At 53.2% G+C, this 18,001-nt stretch overlaps 1 protein-coding gene across 1 annotated transcript; it reads right to left on the bottom strand.

The window, feature by feature from the left end:
- Nucleotides 1-209: 209 nt before the first annotated feature.
- LOC148161562 (voltage-dependent N-type calcium channel subunit alpha-1B-like) lies at nt 210-17,300 on the bottom strand. Its single transcript, XM_088020737.1, is given in 11 exon segments — nt 210-3,387; nt 3,390-3,519; nt 3,924-4,168; nt 4,404-4,611; nt 5,996-6,112; nt 6,345-6,417; nt 7,773-7,900; nt 8,906-9,018; nt 9,523-9,630; nt 15,555-15,663; nt 16,919-17,300. Coding segments are annotated over 11 exon segments (1,638 nt in total). The 5' UTR covers nt 16,928-17,300; the 3' UTR covers nt 210-2,989.
- Between the last annotated feature and the right edge of the window lie 701 nt (nt 17,301-18,001).

Genomic DNA, 18,001 nt, shown 5'->3' on the forward strand with positions numbered 1-18,001 from the left:
CCTCACCCCAACCCCACCCAGATTCTCAGGCTGATCCACACTTGCATCACGAACAGGCCCAAATCAGTTTTAGGGGGTTATTTTCTCCAGAGAGCTGCTCAGCTCTGCACTCCTGCCCACACGCCCATGGAGGTGGCCCTGCCTCCTGAGGACGCACAGGTTGCTGACTCCCACACCTCTTGCATACATCACCCAGCAGCATGGTGGGGTTTGTTTTGATTTTTTGCTAAGTTTTATTTTAATCCAAGGACTTTGATTCATACCAAATGTCATTGTAGAAACAATAGCAGAATCCAAAGTCTGGGTGATCAGTATTACTCAGGCAGCAAACTCGTCAATCACAGAATTGTTTTAAAGCAGGTCCCAGTTGTGTTGCATGGTTGGGACTTCTTTTTGGGTTTTTTTTTTTTAACACTGTTCTTAAATATAAAGCTTTGCAACAAACCTTTGACTTATGTCAAATATAATTAAAAATTAACAAATGAGTACATTGTATCAAAAAGTACGAAGATATACATTTCATGCACATACTTGTATATATGTATATATGTATATATTTTACATGCACACATAACTTCATCAAACTACAGCCACTGCTTGACTGGTCCAGATGCAGACAACTGGTTAATGCATTTCAAATTTGGCAACTCACTATGAGATCTCAGTGGAAACATATGATAGCTGAGAAGAGACGATACAGAAACAAAACCCAAAGTCAGGAAAACAAGACACAGTATCTCTTCCCCCACTCCCTGTAGTTTTCACCAATTCCAGTGTCTAGAAGAATCCAGACAGACTGGTGAGGCCGTGTGGGGCTAGAACAGTGATTCTCCACCCAACATGGCCTGGGAAGCAGCTGCGGTTCTGCACAGAATGGATACATTCACAATAACGTGGGCCAGAGATGAAACATCAGTATCAAAATACACATCCTTCTGCTTTGCAACAGGAACAGAGCTATCTCATGCAGAGTCTGAGATACCATTCCAGTTATTATTTCCTATTGCATGTAAAATACTCTGTAATCTTAAAGTTTCAGAGTATTGTGCCTTCCAGTAAGGAGGTTCTATAAAATGGTTTGGTCACAATCATGCTGAAACCCTAGAACAGGTGGTGGTCTTACGTGATTTATTTCTATTGAATGTGTGTCCTTTGTTGCATAGCCCTGTGGGTTAACGACATCCACTCACTGGGACACACCTCCACACAGAGAAACACACACACACGTCACAGGCCAGGTTTCTTTAAGGTGAGTCATGGGGCAACAGCCAATGGGAACACTCAAATGATCCAGCGAAGAGATCATCTGACATTTCCAAACACGGAGGATGCACCAAAATCTAATCATCTAAATATTCCTTTTGTTCACAAAACAAAGGGTCTCCCGGCATTTTATGCACAGCCTCCTACCTACGGTGTTTCCCTTTTGACAGTGGCCATGAGGTTGGATTTCCCTTTCGCTTCCTGCTTTCCCGTGTCTTGTGCCACAGTGCTGGGCTTCAGATGGCTCCTACCTGAGCCTCAGTCGCCAAGCTTCTCCTTGCCCCATCGCTTCCTCCGAGTTTTGGCCTCATTTCAGTCGGGCCGTCCCAAGTGCCCGCACCTGCACAGACACAGGCCCTCCCTCCTGCCCGCCGGGTCCATCTCCACTCCCCCACCTCTCCCTCTTCCCACGACCTCTCCCTCTCTCTGGCCTTATCTGAAAAGAAACTTTCACAACAGATACCATGCCCTCTTTGGCAGGCATCCTGTCCCTGAGATTCAGACGTAGAACAGACTGAAAACACCCCATACAAGGACATGCTCTACACTGCTCTGTGGCTTCCCAGGGAACCCTTCCACTTGTGGCAGGAAAACAGGGAAATGGTCACTTCGTTTCCAACTACAACCGTCCCACTGGATGTTATATGAGTGTTCTCCATGGACACCAGCTTTCTACTTGGTTGATATTTGGAACTGGAAACAGTTCCAAGGATTCACCCACGCTTCACACAGGCTTCACATCACCGCCCCCAGGAGCCTGGCACGAGAGGGCTCGGAAGTCAGGCACTTGGTCGAGAGCAGCAGAAGCCAGGGGAGCTGGGGGGCCACCCAGGCTGGACGCAAGAGCATCTCCTCGCACGAGAGAGAGAGAGAGAGAGAGAGACACCACCCCCCCCCCACAAAAAGCTGAGAGCTTCCTCCAGGTTGGATTTTTTTTAAGTTCTGTTACTATTTCCTTCCCCATTTTTCTGTTTTTCTCTTCTTTCTAGATCAAGTATATGGAATTGACAAAAGAGGGAAGGGTGTTTCGATTAAAAACCAAAACCAACAGCAAGAATGTTTTCCAGATTTGGTCCCTGTCAAGGTTGACAGCATCTGGGAGAGGACAGAGTGTGTGTGAGTGTATTTCTGGTGTCCACCTGCTGTTTCAGTACAAAGAGCCACGCTGGATGTGTTTGTGTTTGTGGGCGCCGACAAGAATGCACGGAGCCACAGGCCGGGCTCCTGAGGTTACTGCTGTTGACCATCCACTCTGTCTTATCTGGCCAGGCGTGTAAACATGCCGGGCTCCGTACCACACACGTGGATAAAGGATGGTCTCTACCAGATCCAGACCTCCTAAAAGTGGCCCAGGCACACCCCCCAGACGCTGGGAGCCATCACACAGGATTCAGACTGACAGGGTCCCACTCAGCACATGCAGTGACTTCCCGTGTAGGGTCTGTGGCACGAGACCCAGGCAGGCAGCATACAAGGGGACAGAGAGAGCCACGTCCCTCTCCGAAAGGGCTTTAGGAATTGGTCCAGCGTGAAAGAGAAGGTGGGGGCGGGGGGGTGGGGGGGAGCCACGGGGCCTCCCCTCAGCTGGCCCCAAAGGCGGGGTCGCTCCAACCAGGGGCTGCTGCCCCTGCCTCAGTGCCCCTGCGCGTCCCTGGGAGCCCAGCATGGATGATAAAACTCATCGGCTGGAACGCGCCCACTGAGCAGGCGTGAAGCGGAGGTGCGGCTAGCACCAGTGGTCTTGATCGGGGTGGTGGTAGCTATGCTGAACCCGGCCGCCCGAGCTGAGCCCCAGAGTGCAGTGGTAGCTGTTGGGCACGCGGCGGAGGGGGTGCGACTGGGAGGTCAGGGAGGACACATAGGAAGTCCGGGAGGAGCGGCCTGAGTTGGTGGCCACAGCCTCCTTGAAGGTAAGCGTGTCCTCAGGCTGGGTGCTGGCAGTGTCCTCACTGTCCAGACGCTGCCCCAAGTAAGGGTCAGAGCCGATCCTAGAGCCGGCGGCCAGGGGCTGGCTGAGGGGGTCTCTCTGGAGCAGAGCGTTGTGTTCGGAAAGGCCACGGCTAAGCCGGCCCGGGGAAAAGGTGGGGAGGCTGGTCTGTGCCCCAGCAAAGTGGACAAGCGAAGATTGGCCATCTTGTAGGTGACACTGGGAAGGGGGGTCAGCGAAGTCTGGGGGAGCTGCCTCCGCCCACCACGGCCAGGGGTGCTAGCACCGGATGTTGACAACAAGGGGCTCCCATTCACTGAACCACCACCCTACAAGAAAATAGAACAGAGAAAAAAAAATCAAAGTCCCAGACCAGAGGCCAATGCAGGTGAGAACCATGGAGGTGGGGGGTGAGGCATGGAGAGAGGCAGGCACCCTGGGAGGGGACCCGTAGGGTGTGTGGTGGAGGGGGGAAAGCCGCTGGTGCCGGTAGGCCTGGGGAGGTGGTTGGGGACCAGTGGGGAACAAAGGGACAGGCACAGCTCAGGGAGAAGGGAGACCAGAGGCCAGTCCAGGGCAGTTGGGAGGGGAGGATCGGGCTGGTGCGGGAGGAATGGAGCAAGGAGGGGGGGAGCACAGACTCGGGCCTGGGAACCAGGACATGAAGGAGGATTCAGAGCATGGTGGGGGGGGGGGCTCATAAGGAGGGACAGTGAGGGGGGTCCTGTCTTACCGGTCTTGGGGGTCCTGGCTCCTGCCCAGCTGTTGGTGACGTGGGGTGGCTGCTGAGGGAGGGTTTGGGCTGCGAGGGCTCCTGGCCCCCAAAGCGGTCACAGGAGTAGAAACGCTGCTTCTCCGAGGAAGAGGAAGAGGGCTGCCTCCGCTCTTGGGACCGGCCCCGCTCCTGTCTGCGCTCCGTCCGGCAGCCTGTGGGCCCCTCTTGTGGGGGTGGGCCTGGCCCTGCAGCACTGCTGGGTGCTGGCCAGGAAGAGGGGAAGTCAGCACAGCGAGCCAGGTGGGGAGACAGACCCCCAGCCCAGACCCAGTCCCCAGGGCCAGCAGGGGGACCCAGGGGGAGAGCTGAGGTGCGTGGGTGATCCTGCCTGGTCCCCAGACCTGGGCCTCACAGCCCCCTACTCAGGGCCATTTGGATGGTGGAGGCACAGAAAGGAATGCCTCAGGCCCTGGCCATAGGAGGGACCCCCACACGCACCGCCATCTGTGTCTGCGGACAGGCTGGGCCCCTTCTCCAAGGACTTCTGCTTCCTCTCCCTGCGGCGATGGCAGCGGTGGTGGTGATGGGGCGCAGCCTGGCTGGCTGGGGCACGGTCCAGGGCAGCGCTGCAGAGATGAGCCATGTGGGGACGCTGGGGCGCCAGTGTGGAGATGGAGCACTTCATGGGGCTGGCGTTGGGGGCCGGCTGCGGGTGGGATGTGGGTTGGCACACAGTCTGAGAGAGGGGCCTGGGGCAGGCTCCAGGGTGGCCCTGAAGGCCTGGGGCTCAGGAACCACCAGGCCCCTCCCTCTCCCCAGAAAGCTCTTCCCCACCCAGGCCCACCCTTTCTCCCAGAGCACGCTGCACAAGGTGCTGTCCGTCTCTGCCAGCGGGGCCCAGAGAGCTGTTGGCCTCAGTGTCCCTGGGGGACAGGGAGGATGCCAGGAAGAGGGAGGCTGCGGGCCTGGCTGGGAGAACCCTGAGGGGTGGCTGCGTGTGATGGCCCTGCTGGGCCAGGGCCATGGGGCTCCTGCCCTGGGCTGAAATCGGGACCTGCGGAAAGGGGCCCTCCCAGGGGAGCTGACCCACAGCCTCCACTCGGCGTCCTCAAGCTGGCCGCCCAGCGGGCCAGGCTCGGGAAGGGGAAGAGGGCGGGAGCCACCACCAATGGGAGGCAGAGACAAGTTTAGAGAATGAAGTCATTGGAATGTGCAGAACCAGGAACCACAAAAGGAGGCAGGGACAGGGCCAGCCCCAGGCAAACACTGAGGGTCCCCGGCTGGAGGACATGCCCCTCTAAAGCCCCTCACCATCCCAGGAAGTGAAAGCAGGGCCCCCTGACACAGCCTCAGGTCTGCAGGCCCCTCTCTGAGTCCTTGTGAATGGGCCCACAGCCCCCTTGCCCTGGAGCTTCCTGCTCGGTACTCAAAGCATCCCCGAAGGAGCAGGGGATGGAGGTGGTGCCGCCTCCAGAGTCCAGAGAAAGAACAGGGCAGGTCGGGCGCCTGGGTGGCTCAGTTGGTTAAGCAACTGCCTTCGGCTCAGGTCATGACCCTGGAGTTCCAGGATCGAGTCCCGCATTGGGCTCAGCAGGGAGTCTGCTTCTCCCTCTGACCCTCCCCCCTCTCATGTGCTCTCTCTCTCAAATAAAATAAATAAAATCTTTAAAAGAAAAAAAGAACAGGGCAGGTCCTCCCCAGAGCATCGATGGGGGAAAGGGAGGACCAAGCTGTGAGGCACCGTGTGCATGGCGGAGGGGCTGGGAGGGGCAATGCAGGCTGGCGTGAGGAGGGGTGTCCTAGAGAGAGGGAGAGTCTGGGTCAGGGACACTGGGCTGGGAGATGGAAGCCCCAGGGCCACCGCAGGAGGCTGAGCACCGGTGGGTGGTGGGGATTCCTGGCAGGCCTCCGAGGACTCTGGCTGCACCTCTTGAGACCATCGTCCTGGGAGCTCCCAACAGGGCTGACAGTGTACAGGCCGCCGTGCAGGTAGGGAGCCCTCACGCGGGACACAAGCCCTCCCCAAGCCAGGACTCCTCATCCCCCACGCCCCCACCCTCCCATGACCCTGGCCCTCCCAGGCCACCCACCTGAGTCTCTGCAGCCGGGCGAGGCATGGAGGCCGTGCGTCCCTGGCTCTCCAGTCCGGGTTGGGGCTCCCCGTCCGGACCTCTCAGGGCCATGCTCTGCATCTGGACGTCCACAGCCTGGGCACACAGCAGCCCGCAGTCACACCGGCCCCCACCCCACTCTCACCTTCCCCCCCATCCTGGGCTCCCCGCCACACTCCTGCCATCTCCCACCATCCCTGTCTCACCCCAATCCTTATCTCATCCCCCATCCCCAGCCTGGCTCCCCAGCCCTGGGAGCCCTCCCCGGGTTTCCTGGCTGCACCACTGGGATCTCTGTAGAGTGGCCACGCTCCAGGGGTGTCCTTGCCTCATAGGGTACCTCCTGGGTCCTCTGAGTACCCCAGGAAACAGACTCCTTGATGCCACTCTCCTGGGTTTGTCTGTAGAGAAGAGAGGATTGTGCTGTTGGCTCAGAGGTCTGTGGGCCTTGGAAGGCCCACCAAGGACCTGGCTCCAACCTGCCAGGAACCTACACTGGCCCCTTCTACTCTGGGTTAGAAGCAGCCCAGATGCATGAGGCCCTTCAAGTACAGGCTCTCAAGTGGCCACAGAGCAAGGGATGTGGACTCAGTACCAGGGCTCAGAGCAGATGGGCAGAGAGGGCCCCGGACATGAGTCCGAGGGAGGTCTGGGCCCACCGCTTGCTGGTCTAGGGACACCCGGCAGGTTCCTCGGCCCTAGACAGGGCCTCCCAGGAGTAGTGGGAGGCCACATGTGCACAGCATGCATGACGCAGAGGGCAGACATCCTGTCTACGCTGGTGCACAGCAAGCCGTGACCACTACGTTAGGGGCAGTGTAGTACTCAGGAAAACCTACCTGATTAACAGTCCAAGACCCACAACCAGGCTGCAGAAAAGAACATCCAAACATGTACAGATGAGGAGGAAATCAGGAGCCCTAAACATGCATGCTGTGCCCAGTCTGGTACCAGGCCCCACACCTTAGCCCTTGCTGGATGAGGCAGAGCACAGTCCCCCCTCTTTGGGCTCAGCCAGTGATTTCCTTTAGCCAATAAGGGTGTTAGCAGACCTGGGACCCTGCTGGCCCTGAGGGGGTGGCTGAGAGGAGCCTGCCTGCTACCACCCCCCAGCGACACACGGTACAAGACAGGTAGGTGACTGTTAGTTCGCAACACTTGGTTTTGGGTGGTTCATTACCAAGAATTATTGTGGCAAGAGTTAGGGGTTAGGTAACAAGGACGTTACCAATTTGTCTACAAAATACAATTGCTTCAGAAATCACTACTGGAGTGGAGATCTGAGGAAAAATGTCTTAGAGGAGTTAGGAAGACTAGACACACACAGGCCGTCAACAGAATGGGGTCGAAACAAATCATTTCTCAACGGGCAGTGAGGAAGCAGAGGCAGAGGCCCCTCACTGGAAAGGGAAATGGGCACGCACAATGGGAGGAGACAGTGGGAACCACCGACTGTCTAAATCCACTGACCTCAGTGCCATCAGAGGCACCCGTGTAACGTTTTGGGAATTAGCTTTGGAGTCCACCATGGACCGCTCCAGCAGCCCGCCTGGACTAGCTTTCAGGCAGCATCTGCGGGGAACCATTTGGGGGGAGGTGGGCACGGGGTGGAACAGAGAGGCCAGTCTCCCAAAGTGGTGATGGGACCTGAGGGCTCCATGTCCTGCAGCACAGCCTACAGGGAGCCCCTCTGGGAGGGGGAGAAACCAGGAGTCCTACCTCCTCCGTGCACCTCACACCCTGGCCAGGTACTGACACGGCCCCGCCGTTGCTGAGGGACGCAGAGCTCTTCTGCCGAAGGAAAACCCGGGCTCCTCGGAGCACAGCCGGCTGTGTCTGCTCCAGCGTGGCCTTCAGAGGGTGGAACAGGGACACAGGGCCCATCTGTAGAAGGGACGCAGGGAAGAGGAAGAGCTCTAAGGGCACAGACAGGTGTGCCAGAAAGCTGGCCTGACCCCACAGCATGGGTTGGTGCTCCTTCTGCCCTGCCCCAGCCCTACACAAGAGGTAGGCGGGGGCTTACTCCCAACCTGGCCTGTGAGTGACATCAGGAAAGTCATTTCACTTCTTGGAGCTTCAGTATCCCTACCTACAAAATCTGGGGACCTCATCCAATTAAAAATGGTAAAAGGTTTCATCTCATCATCAACTTGGATTGATGGGTAGAGGCTGCATGACCCCGGACTGAGCAGAATTCTAAGGACATTTCAGGGCTCGGGGGGTGGCGGGGGGGCACTAATGGGTGTCTGCAACAGAGAGGGGAATGGGGGATGTGGTGTGGGCATCAGATACTTCCCATCCCACGATGGGTGAATGTCCCTGTAAGCTCCGAACCAGGCAACTTTCTAGACAGAGTCTACGTATGGTCACTGATGGTTTGGCTGCATGGGAAAGTTGTTATCTTTGAAGGATGACGTCAGGAAGATGGGGCCCCAAACCAGCCCAGTCAGAGTCATGAGGGGAAGAAATCATGACCCTGGACCCATCAGTTTGATTCTCTCCGGTCCCTGCCAATGTGCACGGTAATCAGGTTCTCCTCGAACCTCCCCAAACAACCTCCTCAAATATTCTTCAAACTTCTTTCTTCTAACACTTAAAACAGTGGTATCTCCAGGGAACAGGTCCTCACCCCTTGTCTACTGCTCCTGAACACTAGGTCTCCAAGTCAGGGGGCCCCCAGTACCAGCAAGAGACCAGCCGTTGGAAAGCACTCAGGCTGTATGGGGTTTCTGACTTTGGGGTCGGAGAGTGAGGCTACAGTAGGAACCTCTCATCTTCCTTTTCCCGCCGTGCAATCCCCAGGAAGGATGTGGGTTTCCTCTGCCGTCAAAACAACTGATGCGTGCCAGAGTCTGAGGTTTACTTCTTGGAAATCCTGGAACTCGGTACCTGGGACAGGCCTCCCGTGGCCTGGTGAATCTGGTCTCTGGGGGTCTTGTTCTGTTTGTAGAAGTCAAGTATCATCAGAGCTGCATACACCTTTCCTACGGTCATCTCATCGGCTGGAGGGAGAGAAAACAGAGGGTGGGGTGTGGAGGAGGAAGGGGAGGTGGGGGGGCAAGGGAACAGCCTCCACCACAGGGACTCCTGGACACGCTCAGGGAAGGGCACAGGGCTTGGCCGAAGTTGCATCTGTGGACACTGAGCACGTGTCCTCTGGAGCTGTACTGACTCTCCACAGGGCCCTCCATCTCCTCCCAATGAAGTGGATGTGGGGTTTAATCTTTAAGCACCTCATCTCTAACTGTAGGAGTCTCCCTGCTGTTCTCTGGATTTTTTTAAGTATACACCCCCACCAGGAACGTGGGTGACTGTGGTCAACAGAATAAAGCCCAGGGAATCCCTTCCCACAGTCCCTATGCACCCACTGGTAAGACCGTTCTCCCTGCAGGTGGAAACTAAGTCTAGACTATTGACGAGGTCACCCTGGCCCAGGCCTCCCGGCTCTGCCTCTGGGTGGGACACAAAAGAGGGGTGAACAAGGAGAATTTCTTGCCCTCACTTACGTTTATGGGGTGGCACCAGTAACTCCAGGGTCTTCTGGGGCAGATTGGCCCACACAGAGGAAATCTCCTTCCTCAACTCTGCATCACACTGATGCTGCTTGGTGCCGGCTGGGGCAGGACAAGGGTGTGGAGGGGAAGAGAGATGTTAGGAGCTGTCTCACGGGCCCCCTGGGGGAGCCGGCAGGGAGAGGTGTGGTGTGAGGGGAAATGGGGCAAGGACCGTGCCAGGAGAAAGGGCAGAGCGGGGAGAAGCACGGCCACGGCGTCTGTCGGAGCGTCCCTGATGGGCACGTGCAGAGACAGAGGCCTGTGTGCGTGGGCCCTGGGAGTGGAGAAGGGATATGGTGGCGGTCCAGCTGTTCGTCCAGCCATTCAAAACTATCAAGAGAGCACCCTCCCGTGCCAGGGACTATTCTAGGTGATGGAACAAAAGCAAAGGAGCCGCCTTTGTGGCACCATGTGGCTTGACTCAACAATAAAGTGGCAGTAAGTTCAAAACCTAGTGTGTTGGGTGCAGAAAAAGCTTAAGTAGGGAGGGATGAGAAATATTAGGAGGGCTGAAATTTTGGACAGGGGAGTCAGGAAAGGTCTCATGAGAAGGTGGTGTGTGTGTAAGACCCCGAAGGCAGAAAAGGACCAGGGGGTGCAAAGGCCTTGGTGTGTCACACAACCAGCCAGGAAGGCAAGGCTCACTGAGCGGGGGGTGGGGGTGACGGGCTGCAGGGAGCAGATGTTGAGATAGGAAGCAGCAGAGCGTGATAAGCAGAGGGATAAAATACTCTGACCTTTTTTTAGCATCAGGTTTACTATGGTATAATGTACATACAACGAAATCCACCCTTTTCAGTTATCCCATTCTATGAACTTTGGTAAATCCATAAAGCCACACATCCACCCCACAATCGAGTCATGGTATATGGCCCCACTGCCAAAGTCCCTCTGTGCTCCCTTTGTAGCTGACCCCTTGGCCTCCTCTCACCCCGTCCCATCCCTAGTGTGTTTTCTGTCTCGGTCTGTTTTGCCTTCTCCAGAATGCCCCACAAACAACGTCATTGGGTGTATTGGCTTTTGAGTAGGACTTCTCCACTCATTGTGGTGCCTTTGAGATTCAGTCCACGTTGTTGAGTGTATAAGTAGCCTGTTTCTTTTGATTGCAGAGTACTACCTTGTGGTATGGATAGACCCCAATTTGTTTATCCATTCACCAGTTGTGAGCATTTGAGTTGCTTACATTTTGAGGAGATTATGAAATAAAGCTGTGAACATTTGCATATAGGTTTTTGTGCAGATGTATGTTTTCTTTTCTTCCCACTTGGGAGTGGGCTGGCTGGGCCGTACGGTAAGGAACTGCCAAACTAGGATCACAAGAATTCCATATTATGCATTCTCACCAGGACTTAATATTGTCATTTAGAAAAGTACTTTAACCGTATTAATAACCATGTAGTGTTATCTTACTATGGCTTCATTTTGGATTTCTCCCATCCAAGTACGAACCAGGCCCGACCCTGCTTAGCTTCCGAGATCAGACGAGATCGGGCGTGTTCAGGGTGGTATGGCCGTAGACTTCATTTTGGATTTCTCTAATGATTAATGATATTGAGCATCTTTATAGGTGTTTATTTGCCTTCCATATATATTTTTTGGTGACATGTCTATTTGAATCCTTTACCCATTTTTATTAGGTTGTTTACTTTCTTATTACTGAGTTGTGACAGACCTTTATCTATTCTGGAAACTGATCCTATATCAGATACATGGTTCAAAAATATCTTCACCAATGCTTTAGCTTTGTCTTTTCATTTTCTTAAATGTCTTTTTGAAGAGCAAAAGTTTTTAATGTTGATAAAGTTCAATTTTTCAATTTTTCTTTTATGGCTCATGCTTTTTGTGTCTTCAAAAATCTTTGCCAAACTCAAAATTGCCAAAATCTCTCTCCTGTGTTTCCTTCTAGAGGTTTTATAATTTTACATTTTACATTTATGTCTATGATCAATTTCAAGTTAATTTTTGTAGGAGGTAAAAGGTATGTGCTATGGACTGAATTGTGTGCTGCCCCCGTTCACATGCTGAAGCCGGAACCCTCATTGTGACTGTATAAGGCCAAGAAGGAGGCAATTAGGTGAAATGAGGTCAGAAGGATGGGACCCTGACCCAGAGAGTTAGTGTCCTTATGAGAAGAGACACCAGAAAATTCGTTCACTCTCTGTATGCACTCAGGGAAAGACCATGTGAGCACACAGTGAGAAGGTGACCACCCTACAAACCAAGAGAACAGGCCCAGGAATGAAACTTACCTTCCTGGCACCTTGATTTGGACTTTCAGCCTCCAGACTGTGAGAAATAAATTTCTGTGTTTAAGCCACTCAGTTGTGGTTCTTTGTTATTGGCAGCCCTAGCAGACTAAGACGCTAAATGTCAAGATTTTTCCCTTTTCTGGGTAGTTGTCTAAATTTTTCAAGTACCATTTGTTGAAAAAATTATCTTTTCTTCATTAATTGCCTTTACAACTTCATCAAAAATCCATTGGCAATGTAAGTACGAGTCTCTATTGTGTTCCACTGACCCATGTCTCTGTCCTGTCACCAACACGATACGCCTCAATTGACGTGCTTTATAGAAAGTCTTTGATTCAGGTAGAGTAAGTTTTCTTTGTTCTCTTTTCAAAATTGTTTGTTATTCAAGTTCTTTTGCTTTTCTAGATACATTTTAGAATTTGTTTGTACATTTCTACCTAAAAACCTGTTGGGATTTTGATTGGGTGAACATTTATTCTATTGATGAATGTGGGAAGAATTGACATCATGACAATATGGAATCTTCCAATGCATGAAGATGATGCAGTGCTTAATTTTTAGATCTTCTTTGCTTCTTTCAATGTTTTGAAATTTGCAACATAGAGATCTCACATATATACTTTTTAGAGTTATCCAACAACAAAGAAGTACTTCATGTTTTTGGTGTGATTTTAATGGAACTTTTTCCCATTTCAATTGTTAATTGCTAATATACAGAAATACATTTGCTTCTTGCACACTGACCTTGTATCCTGTGACCTTGCTCTATACTTGGGGATGGTTTTAGTTACTTTTTTTAATGGCTTAAAACAACAGAAATTTATTATCTCAGTTCTGGAGGCCAGAAGCTCAAAATCAAGGTGTCCAGCATGACCGTGCCTCCTCCAAATGTTCTAGTGAAGAATTCTTCCTTGCCCGTTTCTAGATGTTGGTGGCTCCCAGCCATCCTTGGCATTCCTTGGCCCGTAGATGCCTCCATTTTATTCACTTTTTCTTAGAGTCTTTCAGATTTTTCTCCATAGATAATCATGTCAGTTGTGAATACAGGCAGTTTTATTTCTTCCTTTCCAATTGGTATGCCTATTTCTTTTTCTTAACTCATTACAATGGCTAGGACCTAACGTATGGTGTTGAACAAGAATGGTGACAGCAGACATCCTTTGTTCTTGATCTTAGGGAAAAAGGGGTTAGTCTTTCTTTGTTAAGTGTGTCATTCGCTGAAGGTTTTTCATAGATATCCTTGATCAGATTGAGGGGGCTTCCTTCAGTTTCTACTCTATGCAGAATTTTTAAAATCATGGATACTGAATTCTTGTGAAATGCTTTTTCTGCATCTATTGAGATGATCATATAGTTCTACTTCTTTGATATATTAAATTATATTGATTGATTTTTTATACTTGAACTCAACTTGCATTCCTGGGATAAACCCTACTTTTGTCATCAAGCAAATAGATATATATACAGCCAGACTCAGTTTGAGAAAACTGGGTGGAATATTTTTGTGTCTACAGTCATGAGGGATACTGATCTGTCACTTTCTTTTCCTATAATGTCTTTGTCTCATCTTGGTGTAGGAGCAATGTCAGCACAATATGGTAAGTTGAGAAATGTCCTCTTTTTCTCTATTTTCTGGAAGAGTTTATACAGAGCTGGTATTATCTCCCCCTTAAATGTTTGGTGGACCTCACCTATGGAGCTAACTGGGCCGGGGATTTTCTTTGTTGGAAGGCTTTTAACTATAATTTAATTTCTTTAATAACTATAGTGCTACTCAGATTCTCTCTTCCTTTTTTTAACCCACTCAGGTTATCCATTCTTGAATGAGCTTGATATTTGGTGTCAAGGAATTTTTCCATTTCATTTAGGTTGTTGAAGTTATTGACAGAAAGTTGTTCATAAAATTTCCTTGTTATCCATTTAATGGCAGCAGGACCTGTAGTGGTGTTCTCTCTTTCATTCCTTATATTGGTTATTTCTATCTCTTTTTCTTGATTGGTCTAGCCAGAGGTTTATTAATTTTATTGCTTTGGTTTTTAACATGATCATTCTAGCTGTTCTGTTGCAGGCAGATAAGAACAGAGGCAGACCAGTCTGAAGCTACTCTAAGAATCGAGTCAAGACCCGAGAGAGGGGCTTGGACCAGGAGCTAGCAGTGGGAGAGGACATAGAAGTGACCATATTCTGGTATATTATGAAGGTGGAGTCAAGAGATATGACAGGAAATCATATATGGATCAAAACTGGGAAAAGGATTTTAAAAAAAAGAAAGAAAGAAAGAGGAGGTAAGAATGACTCCAGAGGTTTTTGTCTTGAGTGACTAACTGGAAGAACAGAGTTTCCACTGATGGAGACGGGAAAGATCATGGGGAACACGTGGCGATCAAGTTTGGGCAAGTGAACTTTGGAATGCTTCCTGGGCCTCCCAGTGGAGACAGTAAAAATTCACATGAGAATGCAGAATGCAGGTCTGGAGTTCAGGAGGAGGCCTGCACTAAAAACACAAAGTTGGAATTCCCAGTATTTAGAGCCATGAAAATAGGTGGAATGACGAACGTGGCAAAGGGAACAGTCTGAGGGGCACCGTGACATTCAGAGGATGGGAGACATGAGAAAACAGAACAGGAAACATCAAAGGGATTCAAGAAGAACTACACGACCACGGAGGAAGGGCCGAGCCGCGGGCGGACGCGGCCACGGAGGAAGGGCCGAGCCGCGAGCGGGCGCGGCCACGGAGGAAGGGCCGAGCCGCCGGCGGACGCGACCACGGAGGAAAGGCTGAGCTGTGGATTAGGTAAAATGAGGACCGAGCACACGGAGGTCGCCGAACAGCTCAGCAAGAGTGGCTCCAGCAGCATTGCAGTGGAAACCCACCTGCAGACTGAACAAGAGAGACCAGACAGACAATACAGACCAGTCTCTCGAGGAGTTGGTCGCGAGGAGGGGAAGAATAAACATAGGGAAGCCAATGGAGGGAGCAGAAAACCTTTTAAAGATGGGAGAGATCATAGCTTGTTTATATGTTGATACAAAGAATCCAATAGGGAGGAAAAACTGACAGGGCAAGAAGCAGGGTGCAGAATTTCTGGCATGACATCTGTGGGTAGATGATGAGAACGGGACCTAGAGGGCAAGGGGGGCAGGGTACGGGACTGGCCTCGACTCATCCGCTACAAACGAAATGGCTGAGCTCAAGGGCTCGAGTGCAGCCAGGAGGGTGGTGTGGGGGCAGAGACAGTGCAGATCCCCTCTGGTGGCTCTAATTTTTCTAATTTTCACAGGAGGGTGAAGGTGGAAAGGATACACTGGAGGTTTATTCTCTCCTAGATTTGGCACAGGCTATGCAGTCCTATCAGTCAGCTCAGGAGAGGACCTGACAGGGCCCGGGGTCACTACGGGGAGTGGACAGAAGGCACACAGACGCTGCACCCTGGAAGGGTGCTACCTCATGTGAACCTATGTTCTGCCGTCCCATGCTCTGGGTAACCTGGACAGGTCATTTAACCTGCACCTCAGCTCCCGCACATGAAAATGGGATCATTACAAGGCTCAAAGGCAGGGCGGTTATCAGGGGATGAGGTCAGTGCCCAACAGAGGCGCCATGAGCAGCTGTCCTTGGTCGTCTCCAGACAAGCCTCCTCACCCCCCTTCCCTGCACACCCACCTGGGGGTGGCTCTGGACTGAGGACCGCCCGGTCCTGGCTTGGTGCCCTCCCCAGATGCTGCCTTGCTCACCTGGAGCCAGCTCGATCTCCAGTGCAGTCCGAATGAGGGCCATCAGCGTGGACGTGAAGTGGACGGTCATGTCCTCATTGGAGATGGGCATGTTCATGCGAACCAGGCGCTAGAGACAAGGGGAGCAGGTCAGGGCCAGGCCTACCAGGGTCCCTCCACCACAGGACTACAAGGGGCTGGAGGCCCCTAGAGGCTGGGCTTCGCCTCCTAGGGGTGCTTCTGCAGGCGCCCAGGCAAAGTTGGGTGGCTGGGAGTTTTGCCAGCATTCACACTCACCCTTGGACCACACCCCCCCCTTGGAGCAGTCCCTCCTTCTCCTAGCTACGGAAAAATAGAAGTCCAGGTAAAGACTGTAGCATAGCACCAAGCCAGAAGCCTGGATCCCTCTGAAAGAACAGGCACATGCTTAGCCAGAAGGACCCCTGCCCAAGGCTGGAATAAGGGGCGTGGGGCCTGGGCTGAAGAGGGAGGGATCTGGGCTGCAGAACAGAGGCGAGGCACCCTGGGATGGCCCACAGACAGGAGGGAAGACCCCTGTCCTTACAGCTCTGCCCAACGTCTTCTCCTCCACCGGCAGCCTGGAGCACTGGACAAGGGGCAGGTTAGCCAAGAGCACAGCTCTGAGCTCCCACTCCCAGTGAGGCATCCCTTCACCCCAGGAAGGCTTCTGCCTCTCACCACCCAGCCAGGGGGCCTGGAAGAGGCAGCCAGCACCTTCCAGTCAGAAGGACCCAGAACAGATGGTACTGCACAGGGCCAGCGTGGAGGCTGGTAGGGAGAGGCTCAGGGCCATTGCACAGGAGTAAAAGTACTTCGGACCAGACTGGGAGCAGTGCCCTGCTGCTTTGCTCCCTGTTTCCGCATCAGGTGAACAGCCCCTTTTCTCTCCTCATTTTTCAAGGACAGAAGAGCGGGAGACAGATGTGTGTCTGTACCACAGACCTCCGGGTAGAGCCAGCAGCTGCCCAGAGCCTGAGGCTCTGAGAACTTAGGTGGTGTCCAGGAAGAAAAGTACCCTTGGTGTGTCTGGCATGGTCTCAGCCTGGGAGGTCACCTAGCTGACCAGGTAGAGCCCTAGGGGCACCGTGACCTACCTGTCTTCTCTCACCATTCTCTTGTCGTCTACCATAAGACAGAGCTAGAGAAGGGGGCACAGGGCCCCTCCCCGGGTTGTGCCTGTCCTCTGCCAAGCCCACATCCCATGACAGAGCAGCCTCTCTTCCCCTCTAGGGGGGGCCCCCAGCCCAGCCCCCAGCCCTGCCCCCAGTGTCTGGGCCCTAGATCCAATCCTCGGCCTAGTAGAGACCGGGTGGCTAGAGACACGAGCCCAGACTCTGCCCCCCTGAATCCTGGTGAAGCCCCACCTGGCACATCGAATCGTGGTCCCAGGACCTCACACATCACCTTTGTGATGCACACCAGGAAAATCGGCTTTCCAGAGCACAGGGTCCCTGTAGACCAGCACCGATGGCAGGAGGAGAGGCAGAGGGATTCCTCTCTAGGGAAGTCAGGGAGTCGGGTCCCAGCCTGAAGGGGGAGCAAGCAGGTGATTTCCAAAAGAAGAGAGCTCTGTCCAGGGCACCTTCACCAGAGGCTCTCCTCTGCCTGTCCAGGCCCTAGAAGGGCAGGGATCTCTGGAAGTGGCAGAAGGACAAGGCCAGGGTAAACAGACAGGCATCTCTGCCCTGGGCCTAGGACCTCCTGGTCATAGCACCCTGAGCATCTCCTGGACCCTCCCCAGCTCCCCAAGCCCATCCATTCCTACCCACCCTGACGCCTCCCCGGTCTATTCATGACCAGAACCTTGGAACTGGCCAGCACAGCTGGGGAGGGGCCCTAAAGGCTAGCCCATCAGAGCCCTGCATGCCCAGCCTGGCCCCAGGTATCAGTGTGGACAGAACTCTCCTCCTTGGGAACAAAGCTACAGTCTTGCATGCAGGCCTCAGGCAGGCGCAACATGCATGCCAGGCAGGGGAGGGCTGAGGAGGACAGCAGAGGCATCTGCCGATGGCCTGAAGGAGCCACTTAGCTTCCAAAGGCTGTGCTGAGCCAGGTGACAGAGGGAGGCCCAGATTGAGAGCACAGAGACAGACAGCACAGACAGAACCAGAGAGAGGAAAGCTCTGCTGGGAAGCTCGCTCAGAGAGAGGCCGGTGGCACAGAGGCTGCAGACACATGCTGGTGGAGCTGCACGACTCAGGCTGGCTCTGTTTTCTGGGAGCAGTGGGAGCTGCAGCAGGGCTCTCTGTGTGGCGCGACGGGTGGGGGGTGGTGCTGGAGGGATGGGAGGTGCCTACACACCAAAGGGCACATGGGGCAGGTGGGAGCAGGCTTGGGGCTGGGCCATGTGACCTGCCCGCCCCCCAAGGAGGGAGGCCTGGAGATGTCCTTCAGTTTACCACCTCCTTGCCGCTCAGCCTCCTGGGCTCCTCAGCGATGGAGGGAGG

The sequence above is a fragment of the Eumetopias jubatus genome, unplaced genomic scaffold (assembly GCF_037043125.1).
Source record: "Eumetopias jubatus isolate StellerSeaLion01/CBP00866 unplaced genomic scaffold, mEumJub1_p1.0 scaffold_149, whole genome shotgun sequence".
Taxonomy (NCBI): Eukaryota; Metazoa; Chordata; class Mammalia; order Carnivora; family Otariidae; genus Eumetopias; species Eumetopias jubatus.